The following is a 15219-nucleotide window of genomic DNA, read 5'->3' on the forward strand; positions in this document are numbered from 1 at the left end:
ACCCCAGGTATAGGATTTAAATTCTAATATTTTATTTAAAAAGCAAGTTTTAAAGAAAACATTATTGGTAAGGTAACGTGTTAGCTGCGTCGTTATTGAAAAAATATAAGTAAATTTAACACACAGCCTATTTAATCTGGATTGATTTAAGAGACCGTAGACACTGAGAGGTAGAAGTTAGCGCACTTTCAAAACAGTCATGAGAATATTAAAATTAATGAAATGATGAGTTGTGAAGGTATTCTGTAGTTGCAAATTTAAAATTATAATTTTTAAGTCAGTTTAAGTTATGTAACAATATACTATTATAAGATTTACCCATACCAAACGATATTATAATGAAAACTCAACACTCAATACTCCAAAAGTTATTGTTTTTTAGGTAGGTACTGTATTCAAAAATATACTTTGTAATAATAATTAATTGCTACAGAATATTATAAAAAAATGTTTTAACTATATTTCAGGAACTTTTACAGCTTAATATTGAGTACAAGTTCCTAAATCTAGTCTATCGTAACCCTTAACTCCAACATTGCGTCTCGATCTCAAACCACTTTAATTTCTGCTCTTTGATCTCATATAGCTATCAGCTATGTGCTCTTAGCTCTATGCTATCGCCTATCAGCTCACAACTGTCATCCAATGATGATTGATCCCAACTTCCCAAGAACAAGACTGTTGACTGTTCCCATTAGGGATAATTTAATATCATCATCACCATCATGATTGATCCCAGTCGGCCGGTCCCACATAATTTTGAATTTGTCAATTGTCATTTGTCACCAAATTTAATTATTTATAATATTTACAAATTAAACGTTGTTTGGTTATGAAAACAATAATTATTCTGATAATACGAGACTGCATGATTGGAGACGATATGTATAACGATATTTAATTATTGTAGAAGAACTATAAAAAGTTTCATAGCTCTATATATATATTTTTTAAATATTAACCTTTAAACTAATGAAAATACCAATTAAATAAATATTTTAAAATGGACAGTGTTTTAAGCTCTTCTACATTTTCTATGTTGGAAGGAAAACTTGACAATCGAATTCTTAAATCCATAAACATATTAGGATTTGAGAAACCTACAGAAATTCAAGTAAAGGTTTTGCCTCACATGTTACTTGGTGAAGATGTTATTGCAGCTGCCAAAACTGGCAGTGGAAAAACACTTGCATTTCTAATTCCAGCTATTGAATGTTTATTGAAGCATAAATTTACTAAATCTCTTGGTAAGAATCTCAAGTAGCCTTAACTAGTTCCATAATAAAGTATGTCCCCTATAAAAATATATGAGTGAGAATGTTAATAAAAGATGATACATGTTCTATGTATGTTCCAGTCTAAATTAATATTTTATTTTATTCTGTTGACTTACAGATATTAATGTGCTCATATTAAATGTTTCAGGTACTGGCTGTATCATAATTTCTCCAACAAGAGAACTTGCATTACAAACTTTTGAAATACTTGGTAAATTACTTAACAACATAAATCTGTCACATGCCTTAATTGTAGGAGGTGTTAAGAAATCAAAAGAACTATTAGCTCTTAAAAAAGGTATGGTTAGTATCTATTTTTTGTCGTTATAAATGAAATCCATTTTCATAACTACTTAATATTTAAATCATATTATTTAAGAGCTGTGAGTATATATATATATGTTTGAGCTCCAACTGTGCACTAATACACTCATGATTACCAATGCATAATTATACATATATGCCTGTTATATTTGTCAATCAGGTGTCAATATAGTTGTTGGTACACCTGGAAGAATATTAGATCATTTAAAGAATACCAAGGAATTCAATAGTCATAACTTAAAATGCCTAATATTAGACGAAGCTGACAAATTACTTGAAGCAGGATTTCAAAAACACATTGCAGGCATAATCAAAGAATTACCTCGTAAGTATAGCTATAATCATTTCAGGTTACTTGAGTACTAAAGATTTAAATTAAATCTTATTATAAATCTGATTGTTTTACAGTGGTAGTCTCTTGCTAACCAAATGTGTTATAAAACTTACAAGCTATTTTTCATAGTCATATCTTAATTGCCGTTTATATCAATGAAGTAAAACATTTATTTTTTATTCTTTGTATAACATACTTTATAAGTATACACTATGCAGATATATATTTTTGATAGGTTGGTGCCTATGATAGGACTAGCTAGGGATACCCTGTGGAAACAGATTACCAAATCTTATATGATATCTATTATATTATATATCAATGAAACAGATACTTTTATTATAAATTACATATTTCTAAGAAATGTGAAGTATTGAAAAATCCATACAAAAAAATAATTTAATTTTCAGAAAAGAGACAAACTGGTTTATTTAGTGCTACCATAGATGATAAAGTAAAAAATTTGGCTCGTCTTGCCTTAAAGGAAAAGCCAGTGTTAGTTGCACTCACAGATGAAAAGCAATCTACAGTTGTTGGTCTCAAACAAGGGTACTATTTCATTTATACTTTAATTAATCCATGTAAGAAAAGAAATAGAAGACTTAAGTGCCTTGAAAATATAGTTTTGCTTATTTGAAACAAATAAAATTATAGAAAATATTGAATTATTATATACTATTTAATTTCCCTATAGAGCAGTGTTGGCCTAGCGGCTTCAGCTTGCGACTCTCATCCCTGAGGTCTAAGGTTCAATCCCCGGCTGTGCATCAATGGACTTTTTATGTGCGCATTTAACATTCATTCGAATGGTGAAAAAAAACATCGTGAGGAAACCGCCATAAGACATGATCATGAAACAGATTAAAAAATCTGAGGCCCAGACCTAAAAAGGTTGTAGCACCACTGTTTTTTTTTAAATTTAATTATTTAATTTCCAGTTACTTCATTTGTCCAGTTGAAGAGAGAATACCATGGCTTTACAAAATGTTGAAAAAAGCAAAGAAATTAAAAGTACTAGTATTCTTTTCATCATGTAATTCTGTTGATTTTCATTATGAGTTCTTTATGTATTGTAAAGCTCCCGTTATAAGGATACATGTAAGTAAGAGTTATGCCTTGTTGTATTTAATGTGTTTAATAAATGGCACTGGGTTTGATTCTCGACAAAACAAAATTGTTTCAAATTGGAATTCTCAATCTAAAGAACTGATTGTCTACTTCAGTTAAAATGTTTACTTGGGTTAAACGACTTCATTTCTGTATAACCTATTTATTATAAGTCCAGATTTCTTATAAATTTTAAAATAGAAGACAATAATTAAAAAAATATTATGATTTGATCTAATTTACTTCGGTAAATATTAAGCTGTTGGAGGTAAAAAAAATTAGGTTCTGATTTTTTTTTATTATGGCTCTGGCACTGCTTGTGCATTAGCCAGCGTCAAGTATAAGATTTTTATAATTTTTTTAAACGTGCTTTTTGCCTTAGAAATTCGACCATGTCCTCCACGTACGGTTTAGGCACTCGCCCGGTACCGCACAACCCTCCTAAAGGCCGAGAACAAATTTAAATTAAATTAAAACTTTCCCTCGAACCGGGAATCAAACCTGGTACCCCTCACCTAGCTGCCACTTAATAAGACCGCTAGGCTATGAGGCCTCCAGGTTCTGATTTAATAACCCTAATTTTCAAAACCTGTAGTTTTGTAATATATATATATATAGATAAAATAACATTAGTTTCGCATTTCTAGGGTAAATTAAGTCAATGTCAACGAAAGGAAGCATTTCAAAGTTTCGTCGAAGCGAAAAATGGTGTTTTATTATGTACTGATGTAGCTGCAAGGGGATTGGATATTCCAGCAGTTGACTGGGTTGTTCAGTTTGACCCACCCACAGATGTTAAGGTAATACATACTAGCGGACCGACAGACGTTGTCCTACATGATGTTTAAAGCGATAAGAATATTGAACAAAGTATGAAAGTGCTGACTACAGAGTATATGTACCATACAAAAAAATTCATTCAAGTCGGTCCAGCCGTTTATGTGCATTTTAGTTACATACAGTACAGTAGAATTATATTTATAAAGATAATACATATTATACGGCTTGATGCGTTAATGATCTAGAATTAAAAAATATATATAGCGGATTGTTGAAAAAAAAATATAGAGCCAAAATACCAGCCGTAGATTTTAGATGTGCACATAATATATAGAATAATAATATAGAGTTACGTGTCGATCGCGTGATTGGTAATTCAGTTAACGTTTGTGTCCCGCGCTGCGTATTTTGGTGTATTTTCGATAACAATTAGTACCCAATAAAATCCTAAAATCTACGCTACAAACTACATTTATTTTTTCTAGGAATACATACATAGAGTAGGCCGTACAGCGAGAGGTCTGAATAACACTGGAAATGCTGTAATCCTACTCCGACCGGAAGAGGAAGTTTTTACTCAATATTTAGAAAAGGAAAAGATCTATTTGGATAAATACACATTTGATTCACCTCAAAATGGGGTTCAAAAAATGGTGAGTGATTTTTTTCACAGTGGGGTCCGAAGTAAACAAAAAGTTATGATTTGAAAAAAAATTATATCATATAACTTAATATTATCTTTAATACACTCAATAAACAAGTACACACAATAGTATGTCTAACGCAAGAACTCATCAGTACAAATCTAGTGGATATTATGAAAAATATACAGGTGTAGATATTTTCGACTTTTAATAAGAATTAGTAAAAAAAGTGAATTTTTTATAAAAACGCAAAATAAATTATAACTCTGCAGGAGTTGAGCTTAGAGACCTCCCGTAGAACAATTTTGTGCAGCTGATGACTTCGTCTTTCCCTTTTTTGCGTTTGATCCACGACTTTTTGGCCACCCTGTATATAAAGTGCAAGTCGGCGAATACTCACAAATAAATTATTAAAAATTTGAAAAAACATATTTTTTTGACGTGATAACGTCTTTAAAATCGTTTTAGTCGGGTGACATGTTTAGAAACTTGTGTCACACCAAAACCTCACGAGCGCGATCGCAGGTATAACGAGAGAGAGACGGACCGATCTCCCGTCTCATCTCGAGCGCTGCCAGTCATTCCGTGAATGTATGAAGAAAAATGTATATCATAGTCGAATAAGTAAACTTGTCATTTTACACCCGAAATTTATCATCAAAAGTGTGAATAAAACGATAGATGTAATTTAAAATTTGAAAAAATTGTTATCTTCATTAATTCCTTACTTCCCAAAAACTTATATCACCAATAAGACGTTATCACGTAAACATCTCGATCGTAAACCTACTTTACAAACAACTAATATTTTATTTAGTTGGAAGATCTCATACAAAAGAATGGAGTTATGAAAACCTTGGCTCGAAAGGCGTACTTATCGTCCCTCAGATGTTACAATAAACATTCACTAAATACAGTTTTTAATATTAAGAAATTGGACTTGAAATTGGCAGCCCGAGCTTTTGGATTTCTGGAACAACCTCACGTAGACTTTCGTATCCTTTCTTATACATTTAAATGATAAATTAATTGTTACAGACATATAATAAATTAAGTACTGTGTTACTACGATGTTATTTCCATATAATATGTAGATATAGTAGTCTCCCTTCTAAATTATGTCAAATTTTAATGCTCCAAGTCAAACTTGGGCCGATCTAGTTATAGAAAAAGACATGGATTGAATTTTAAAACCGGCAAACACGAATATAAATTAAAATACAGATTATAATTAATGATGTAGTGTTTAACAGATAACACAAATACCAAAAACTACAGAAACCAGAAACTTCACAAAGTTTGAAATGAAGCGTTTCTGACTACCGGAGTTTGACCTTTTAACAATATTTTCAGTGGTAACAAATACCGTAAAAACGTCACGTTTTATAATAGGGTCATTAAAATCTAACCAACAGTAATTAAGTTATTAAGTAAGAAATCGTTTGAATGAAAAAAAGTATTGCGTTACATAATTTGTTGAAAATATGTTTTCTTAGCATCAGATATCAGTAAATAACAGGAAGAAGAATAAGAAAGGAAAATAACTGGATTATTCTAATTTTAAGTTAAGCTACATCTAATTATAAGAAAATACTAATAATAAATATTGTAATTAAATTGCTGTTTTATTTTTCTATTCATAAAATGCATGATTGCATTTTTTATTTATTTATTGCACAGATCATTAAATAAAATTACAATGTTACATTAGAAAACCGCTGTGGTTTGTATTAATGTAACCATAGCAGTCTTGTTTAGGAACGCGACAAATGCATATAAAAGTAGTTTATCAGCTTACTTGTTATGTTTGTTAACGTTAGGCTATCTAATAACTGACTGGGTAGTACAAACAACATACGAATGAAATATTTCCTGCTAAATTTCGACTTAGTCTTGGTTTCTTATTAAATAATTTTTGTTCTCTGTGAATCGAGGAAAGTTAGTTATATTTAAAAAAACTTCTTTTTAACGTCTACTAAAATTAAGTAAATAAAAGTCGAGCTGTTTGTAAATTATATATTTAAATTAGTTACACATAAGAACATGTATATCATACAGCAATTACATATTTGAACATGACTTAAAATCAACGTATGGGTCGTTTATTATTGCCCTTTTGCCTATAGATTTTAGTTTTCTCGTCCTTTTTATGGGCAGGAGCGTTCAAACTCTTAAAGTACCCAAACCCGCCTCCGCCCTTCCTTTTATGCGTCGGTCCGCTCTTAGGGGCAACTTTCAATTCAACGGCGGGAGGAACAGTGAAACCAAACGATTTTGATACTTTAGCCAAGTCAATAGTATCAATATCGAAAATTGTTTTCAGGTGATGCGAGTCGTAGGCTCGGAGGTAGCTTTTGAAGGCTTCTTTCGCTGATTGATTCAGGAAGTAATTTCTGGATATCAATTTCTCAAGCTGAAAAAAAAAATTGTTACATAAGTACTTTCTTAATTGATAATTGTTTTATAATTTATTGTCTCCGACTTACTTTAAATTACCCTGTCCTGTATACGATTTAAAAAAAATGTGTGCGTGTCTAGTGCACACATTTTTTTTACACACGTAAGAAGTGAAACCTCTTTATAACCTTATTTTTCGAAAAATGATCTACTGTAATATGCAACTTTACAGAAATTGGTTAAATAAAGTTAAATTACATAACGTTTAACAAAAGGCTTTTATTATTATAGACATGAAAACAAGATTATTACAGAATTTCATTAATTGTAATACAATTATTACTATCATTGTTATCGTTATTATATATTTTTGTTATTAATATAAATTTTATACATTTTATGAACGCACTACACGGTTTTTGACATAAATAATAATGATTTAAAAGCATAATTTCTATTTATAACTAAATTAAATACTGCAATATTTATTAAATATAACGTGAAAAAATTATCCAATATAAATAACAGTACGTTGCGGTAAGCCTGATGAAGCCAGTCGATAAAGAAGTTTCACTTCAAAAAACTGTTAGTAATTAGCGCCAACTAGATTTATTTAAAAATATATATTACCTGTAGCTGTATATCAGCGACTTTATTCCAGGAGAACTCAAACTCGTTGAGTGTGACCTTAGCCTGCTTCAAGAAACGCAGGAAACCCAACTCTTCGGGTCTAAGGAATAAGAGGGCGTGCCCACTCGTACCGAGACCACGGGCCGTACGACCGACGCGATGGATGTATTCCTTAAAAATAGCATAAAAAGAATTACTAATATACAAAAATCATTCTTCGTGCGTTCGAATCACTACAGCCTTGCGATTCTGTAACTCACTTTTCGAACTCACAGCGGCAGTCGTGCTCTAATCAGTCGTAAAGCCGTCATTTTACGATTTGGCATTTTGATAAGGAGGGATCTTGTAGTTTATTGTTTTACATTGACAAATTTGACCCCTTTTAGGGCAATAAAATAAAATGCTACGTATTTTTTATGTTTTGCTTACACAAAGGTGAATCTGAATATTTACTTACTCAAGTGACCTAATACAAAAATAACAAATATTTCAATATCAGGAACAATATATCGAATTAACTTTAATTACTTTATTTTATTCTTTAGCTGGCATCACTGCCTACTAATTCCAGGTTTAGTAAACGTTTTTTTTTTTTAATGTTGTCTTTGTGCGTTTTTTACTGTTTGTGATGAAAAGGGACGTAATTATCAGTCACCGTAAAACCACTTTTAATGTTGAGCACCTTACTCACAAATAAAATGTTTGTATAGAGTCAAATGATGACTCGTATTGAAATAGAAAAATGTGCCCAGCCAAAAAGGTTTGTAATCTCTGACATGTCGAAAAATGAAAGCTGTCAGTATTCTACGGAATTAAAAATCAGAGTATAGATTTCCCTACTGATGTCATCAAAAATAAGAATTGTACTAGTTTTTATACGGCGGCTGCTAACTTTTTTTTAAACCCCTCGCATACCTTAGGATCATCCGGTGGGTCGTATTGTACGATCCAATCAACGGCTGGAATATCCAGTCCTCTAGCAGCGACATCGGTACACAGCAGAATACCGGTCTCCGCGTTGCAAAACTGGAAGAATGTGGTTGTACGCTTCGATTGCTGTTGTTTACCCTGCAATATTTTTTTTAAATTAAATCGTGATTAGTAAACACGATGGTTATTTAATCTCGCAATATGAGGGAAAGAGAGGAAAACACACACAAGCATAGTATTAGGATTTTGGAACAATTGTTTATAATAAAAATTTAACGGACATGCCGTATAACTCTCTCGAAATTTTAAGCTATTGTATATCTTTTATCGCGGGTTTTGAACGCGGCGAACGAATCAAGGAATTCCGTAACGGAAATAAAAAACTAACACACGATGACGTAATATAGGTGCGGCCAATACGCGTTAGAGCGGGATAGAACGCATACTGCGTCTCAAATCGGTCTGGCGTGATCGGTGACATAGCGCAGGTGCGTTTGAGTGGGACAGAACGCATACTGCGTATTCACATGTCTCTGACTAGATCTGTAACGTAGCGTAAGCGCGACCTGTGCAGCCGGTACGCGTTAAAGTGAGACAGACTATATAGGCGTGTTAGTCTGAGTCTGGTAGAGTGGTAGATTGAATTAATATCAAAGAAAAAAAATACTGCATAAATAAATAATTATTATAATTGCGTAAGTTCATAAAAATTGCGTTGCAATTTTTATAGCTTTACCGCGGCAGTCCCAGAGTGCCACAAGTTTTTTTTCATTTATATTTATATATTTACCTACTAAGTACACAATTATTAATAACACAAACACAAAAAAGCCAATCAAAAGGTATTAACTACGCAGAGAACGAAGAACTCGCTTTAAACAATATATATTTTTTTAATTATGCAAATAATAATTTTAACCATCAATGGAACCAGCATTAAGCTTGAAAATGAATTAACCTTATAAACTTCAACACATACGTTGATCAATACTTCATAATGAGGAGTTGTTCTATAAAATACTCACATGTATAGACAGAACAGGTAAATCTATGTAATTGAACAGCTCGTGATGGTACTTGACAGCCATACAGGTGGAGAAGAATACCATCACCTTCTTCTTTCTATTCTTCTTTAAGAATGTAAACAGCACCATCATACGCCTCTCCGATGGACACACTATGTAACTGAAATTTTGTTGAATCAATATTTAGTATGTTTTTATAATTCAGGCCAACTTTGCTATAGCATATTATCTTAACTGAGACTAGCTTTTTACATGGATATTTTTTGAAGTTATACTTCTTTAGGCGCGTTATGAAAAATTGATGAAAGTGAAATTTTACGATGGGCGCGCACCGTGACACAAAATTAACAGAATGAAGTTGCCCACTAATTGAAGTAATACTTGTTTAGGCGCGTTATGAAAAATGTATGAGAGTGAAATTTTACGATGCGCGCGCACCGTGACACAAAATTAACAGAATGAAGTGAGTGGCGCATGTTGGCATATTTTTAATTTATATTTATAATATTTAGATAAACTAAATAATAAATAAAAAAATTACAAGTTCGGGTTAAAATGTTAAATATGTAATGGGTTATTTGAAAATATGAAAAATTAAGTATTATTGAGAGTATTCTGGTTTAAAAGCTATTAATAGGTAAAATAACTTGTGAATAATTACTAAATTATAGTTACAATTTTACGTTAAATTTTGGCGGGTTTTTGAAATTATGAATTTGTAAAGCCTAAATAGAATTGCAATTTGTGTAGGTTCTATAGTCAATAATAAATATCAACATCAGTTTGTGATAATTAAATACACAGACATTAAACACAAAACATTCTTAATGATTTGTACATTTCTAAAAATACTAATAATAATTAATCTCATAGATTATTAGACTTACCCCTGTTCTAATGAATCAACAGTGGCCTGTTCCCTATGATCATCCACTCCTACGTACACCGGCTCATGTTTGACAGCAAGTGCTGTCAGAGCTTCCGTTTTCTTTGTTTGTGTTGCACTAAACAGCATTGTTTGACGGCGTTCTAACAAAAATTATTAGTTAAACCAATAGCTTATTATATAACTAAGAACGATTGATTATCGTCGAATATTTATGTATATATGTACTATATTTAATATTTATGGTTATACAGTAATTTTTGTATAATGTAAGAGGGAGACATAGCCATAAGACAAGTTATTATGTTAAGAAATCATAGCTAAAATCGCTTAGATTGAATTATTTATTGTCCCTATGGGATATGAGAATACAAACATGGTTTGTGTTATTAGACTCAATTAAATTCAATTTTGCTATTAGATATTACATGTGAAAATCTTCTAAATTGTTTAATATTTAGTGACAAAACAATAATAATAATTAATTGGTTACTGTTTAAATGTTGGTATTATATGTTCGAGAACCTAAATTGTATATTTCAATATTTTCTTCTGATATTTCTTTTAAAATATTAACATGTACCCAGATTAAATAACATTTTATACAGGGCAACACTTTTTGAAAAACAATAAATTTTTCAAAGTGATCTGTATTCATAGTAAAAACATATAAATGACTTACTCGGTAAAAGTCTAATAATTTGTTTAACTTCCTCTTCAAATCCAATCTCAAGTATTCTATCAGCTTCATCGATAACAAGACATTGCAAATTTTTGTACAAGAAGTCAGGAGTGTTTTGTAAATGATCCAATAATCTACCAGGTGTTGCTACCAAAATGTTTATTCCTGAAAAATTTGTATGATTACTCACATGTGTATCTCATGACACAATTTTATCCAGTTCCCAAACTTTAATAGAAAAAATAGTTTGACATTCCTCGAAACTAGTATTTAGATAAACATTCTAGAATATGGTTAACTGTAAGCCACTTAATAACATTATGGAGAAATGGACAGCAAGTGAGTCAATTGGTGAAAAGCACTCAAAACATTATAACATAGTATAATAATAAATATTACACTATGTTATAATGTTTATTACAAAGAAAACGTTAACAGATATGTAAAATATGTGTAGTTGCGTAAGCCAAGACAATATTATTATAATTGGAGGATCTACCTGAGGCAAAATGGACAACTTTTTTAATAACACCAAATAAAACAGACAAGTGTAACAATGTATTTTGTTACAAATAATATTCTTTAAACACACTAGTACATACAGTATACAATAATAAATACAAAAAGAATTGTATTAATAATGAATTATGAAATTCTCTAGGAAATATTGATGTCAGTGAAAATGTTCATCTATTGTAAGAATTTTACCCTTTGAAAGTTTTTGTGCTTCCGTACTTCTATTGGCTCCGCCCATAACCAAACCATAAGTATGATGATGGTATTTCATTAATTCCATTAGAACACCAAAAGTTTGCATTGATAACTCTCTTGTTGGTGATAAAATAATTACTCCAGTACCTTAAAAATTACTACATTGAGAAAGTGAAACTAAAATAACTGTCCGATTTAAAAAAATGAAAAATCAGATATCCATTCTGTGTTCATAAAATGACTCTGACAAACTCTTGTCTATTAAAACAATACTAAAAGTGCCTCAACAGTTGACTGGAAGCGCAAATATTATTGTTTCAATAGAGGGAGCATGGAGTAAATTTTTCACATTCGCCTTTTTATCATCATAAGTATATACAAACTTCATTTTAAGAAGTATTATCATAACTGAATCTGCTGGTTGATCTTTGATTCCAAGTCTTCTAACAATGGGCAACTTTTATGTTAGCATTAAACATCCTAGGCAAGTTTATAATAGAACTGAAATGTCTTCTGTCTTACCATTCCTGGGTTTAAACTTCAATTTGTATATTAATTCAATTACTGGTATCAAGAATGCCAGTGTTTTTCCTGATCCTGTTCTGGCCGCTCCTACTAAATCTCTTCCTTCTAATAACGGAGGAATTGCTTTAGCCTGAATTTCTGTCATAGTTGTAAATCCCATATCTTTGATCCCCATAAGTGTTGGTTCACAAACTTTATCCTCTAAGGATGTAAACTTTTGATCTGATAATATCCCCAAACATAAGCTGGAGCCTGGTACTGAAATTATTAGTGGACTAATTTATTTATAAAATACAAATTGCATGTGCAACAAAACTTAAATGTGGTTTAGTTTAGTATTTATTTTAATTCTTTTAGTTATAGTTTTTTTTTACATTTCTAACAATGTATTCCAGGAATGGTATGCAACTTAGTGTTAACCATTTTTCATTAGGTAATTAACCAAAATTGTTTAACAGGTGTATTTTTATCATTTAAGAATTATAATTATCATTTAGAAAACATTTCGACAAGTATGGTATGTTGTACAGACTGGTGGGATGTAAAGACAGTCAAGTCAAATAGACGAATGCTAAAGAAGCCTAGGCGAGATGGCATTGCACCACCAGTTTTGCTTCTTGAAATTATGGTTAGGTTATTGAATTAAAATAACATATACAATATTGTCTATGGTGTTTACAATAGTCTTTTTAGTCAACAAACAAGTTGTAAAACTTACACTGACTCTCCTCATTTTTCTTGTCATCATTTCCTACACTATTATTAACTTCATTGTCTGAATCAATATCTGACTGTTCTTCTTTTATTTCTACTTCATTTGTTTCTGTTTTAATTTCATCCTTTTGCTTATTTTTCTTTTTTTCTATAACAAATAATTAAAAGAGGGTTATATAATTTTAATATAATATTGCTAAGAATAATAATATAGGTTTTTATGGAAAGAATTCCAAGGAGTACTTGCTTCAATAAGTTTTTACATAACCCTTATATTTCCTTTTAATTTTAGAGTCAGAATTTATAAAAATATAATATATTAATATATGAAAAGTTTAACCAGCTTCATTTTACACACTTACTTTTTGGTATTGATTCAGAATTGTTTGATGGTGTTTCCAAGGATCTTTTGACGGCTTCAATAGGTGATTCATCTGGTATTACTTCTAAAAACAGTAATTTATAACTCTTAATAAAACTTGAGAAGTGTGGTCACTAACCCCACTAAATTACAAGATAGCAAGCATAATTTACATACAATATTTATATATTTATATAGGTCTACTTGATCGGTATAACAAAATATTTTTATGACGAAAAATAATACTTATTGCTTAGGTTACCTTTTGTAATGTCGTTATTTGATTTTTTTGCATTAAGTTTCACCTTCTTCTTTTCCCTTTTTTTAATTTTCCTCATTAAGATTTTATCTGGCATGGGCATCTTAAATCTGTATTGATTACACACTTAAAGAAATTAAAAGACGGAATAGAGATAACCATGTGCTATATATTAAAAAAGTATTGTAAATTGTTAACAATAACCGTGTTGATATATTCACGTCACACGTGGGTTTAACTTTTTTTTTTTTTTTTTTTTTTTTTTCCTTTATGGCTCTGGCACGGTTTGTGCATTAGCCAGTGTCAAGTAGGTATAAGATTTTTATAAGTCGCTGTTTTAATTATTTACAGTTTATGAATAATAAAAAACGAAGGAAACTAATCGCGACATAACATAGATGATTGAAAACGCATTAAATTTACAACAAAATCAGAATAGTTACATAAGGGGAAAAATTAATCAAAATTATAGTTTAATGTTATTATTTACAATAAATATACTTATAATACTATATACAAGGGGATTTAAATCTCGAAGAAGTAAAGAAATATTGGTAGGAAGGGGAACAGAGAGAGATACTAAAGAAGTGTATAAGGAAGAATGGTCATATTTAGGACAAGAAAAGAAAACATGATTCAGGTCAGAATAGCTCTCGCCACACTCACAGGCGGTACTAGTTACGATACCAAGTTTGTGCAAATGAACTGGAAGGCTGTTATGTCCCAGACGCATACGGATTATAGTAGAAGTGGTGGTTTTACCAAGCGACAATTTGGCAAACCATGGCTTCCTGGGAACGGAAGACTGTATAGCATACAAGAAACGACCCTTAATCCGGCCTTTCTCTTCCCAACACATATTCCACGATTTGTGGAGATATATGCCGGGCAAAGCAGCAAGATCATGGCCAAAATTCTTGTACGGGTGTACGTCACCGGTCTCAGTAGCACTGTTAGCCAAACTGTCAGCTTTTACATTTCCAGAGATACCACAGTGACTAGGTATCCAACAGAATGAAACTAAATAGTTGTGTAATTGGCAGTGTAACAGCTTTCTCTTACATTCAAATATTACATGAAAAAATGGGTTAAGTTTTAGTGAAAATTTTGCTAAGCTCTGTAAAGCACTTAAGGAATCGGTAAATATAACGGTTTTATTGAGTTTGAAACACAACACATATTCAAGAGCTTTTAGTAGTCCAAAACATTCACCGGTAAAGACCGATGATTCCGGAGGTAATTTAATTTTCTGAACTATGTTGTATTGTTTGTGAAACACTCCAACACCAACACACCCATTGGAGTGTTTAGATGAATCTGTGTACATTTGATGCCAGTTAGGCCATTTGCTATTGACATTGCAATTAAAAATTGCATTGGCATTAAAATCAGATTTTTCAATGCCAAGAGAAAAGCAAATCTCTGGAGAAAGAAGAAGAGAATCATAAGAAGAGCTAAATAGAGGAAGTACATTAAAGGAATGAGTTGGGGCTTGTAATTGTTTGAATTTCAGGAAGCTTTTTAATAGACAAGGTATAGGTTTATGTGAAGAGGGTAATTTTAGAGAAAGAGACTCCAGTTTGGAGATGAGGGGATGATGGAACTGGACAATTCTAAAAATGAATCTATCTGA

General features: G+C 31.2%; 2 protein-coding genes across 2 annotated transcripts; one reads left to right on the forward strand and one right to left on the reverse strand.

Annotated features, from left to right (window-relative positions):
• Nucleotides 1-476: 476 nt before the first annotated feature.
• Nucleotides 477-6083, forward strand: LOC125060194 (ATP-dependent RNA helicase DDX18-like). The gene is made up of 9 exons (XM_047664963.1): nucleotides 477-1247; nucleotides 1426-1575; nucleotides 1762-1926; nucleotides 2346-2484; nucleotides 2874-3033; nucleotides 3690-3842; nucleotides 4308-4475; nucleotides 5284-5461; nucleotides 5976-6083. The coding sequence occupies exons 1-9, from the start codon at nucleotides 1004-1006 to the stop codon at nucleotides 6008-6010; spliced, it is 1392 nt and encodes a 463-aa protein (XP_047520919.1). The 5' UTR covers nucleotides 477-1003; the 3' UTR covers nucleotides 6011-6083.
• A 385-nt stretch (nucleotides 6084-6468) lies between these two features.
• Nucleotides 6469-13829, reverse strand: LOC125060191 (probable ATP-dependent RNA helicase pitchoune). The gene is made up of 11 exons (XM_047664959.1): nucleotides 13590-13829; nucleotides 13329-13412; nucleotides 12971-13114; nucleotides 12250-12510; nucleotides 11725-11874; nucleotides 11017-11181; nucleotides 10336-10477; nucleotides 9449-9608; nucleotides 8409-8561; nucleotides 7494-7664; nucleotides 6469-6879 (listed from the first exon to the last, which is right to left on the reverse strand). The coding sequence occupies exons 1-11, from the start codon at nucleotides 13687-13689 to the stop codon at nucleotides 6553-6555; spliced, it is 1857 nt and encodes a 618-aa protein (XP_047520915.1). The 5' UTR covers nucleotides 13690-13829; the 3' UTR covers nucleotides 6469-6552.
• Nucleotides 13830-15219: the final 1390 nt, after the last annotated feature.

Source organism: Pieris napi, chromosome 21 (genome assembly GCF_905475465.1).
Source record: "Pieris napi chromosome 21, ilPieNapi1.2, whole genome shotgun sequence".
NCBI lineage: Eukaryota > Metazoa > Arthropoda > Insecta > Lepidoptera > Pieridae > Pieris > Pieris napi.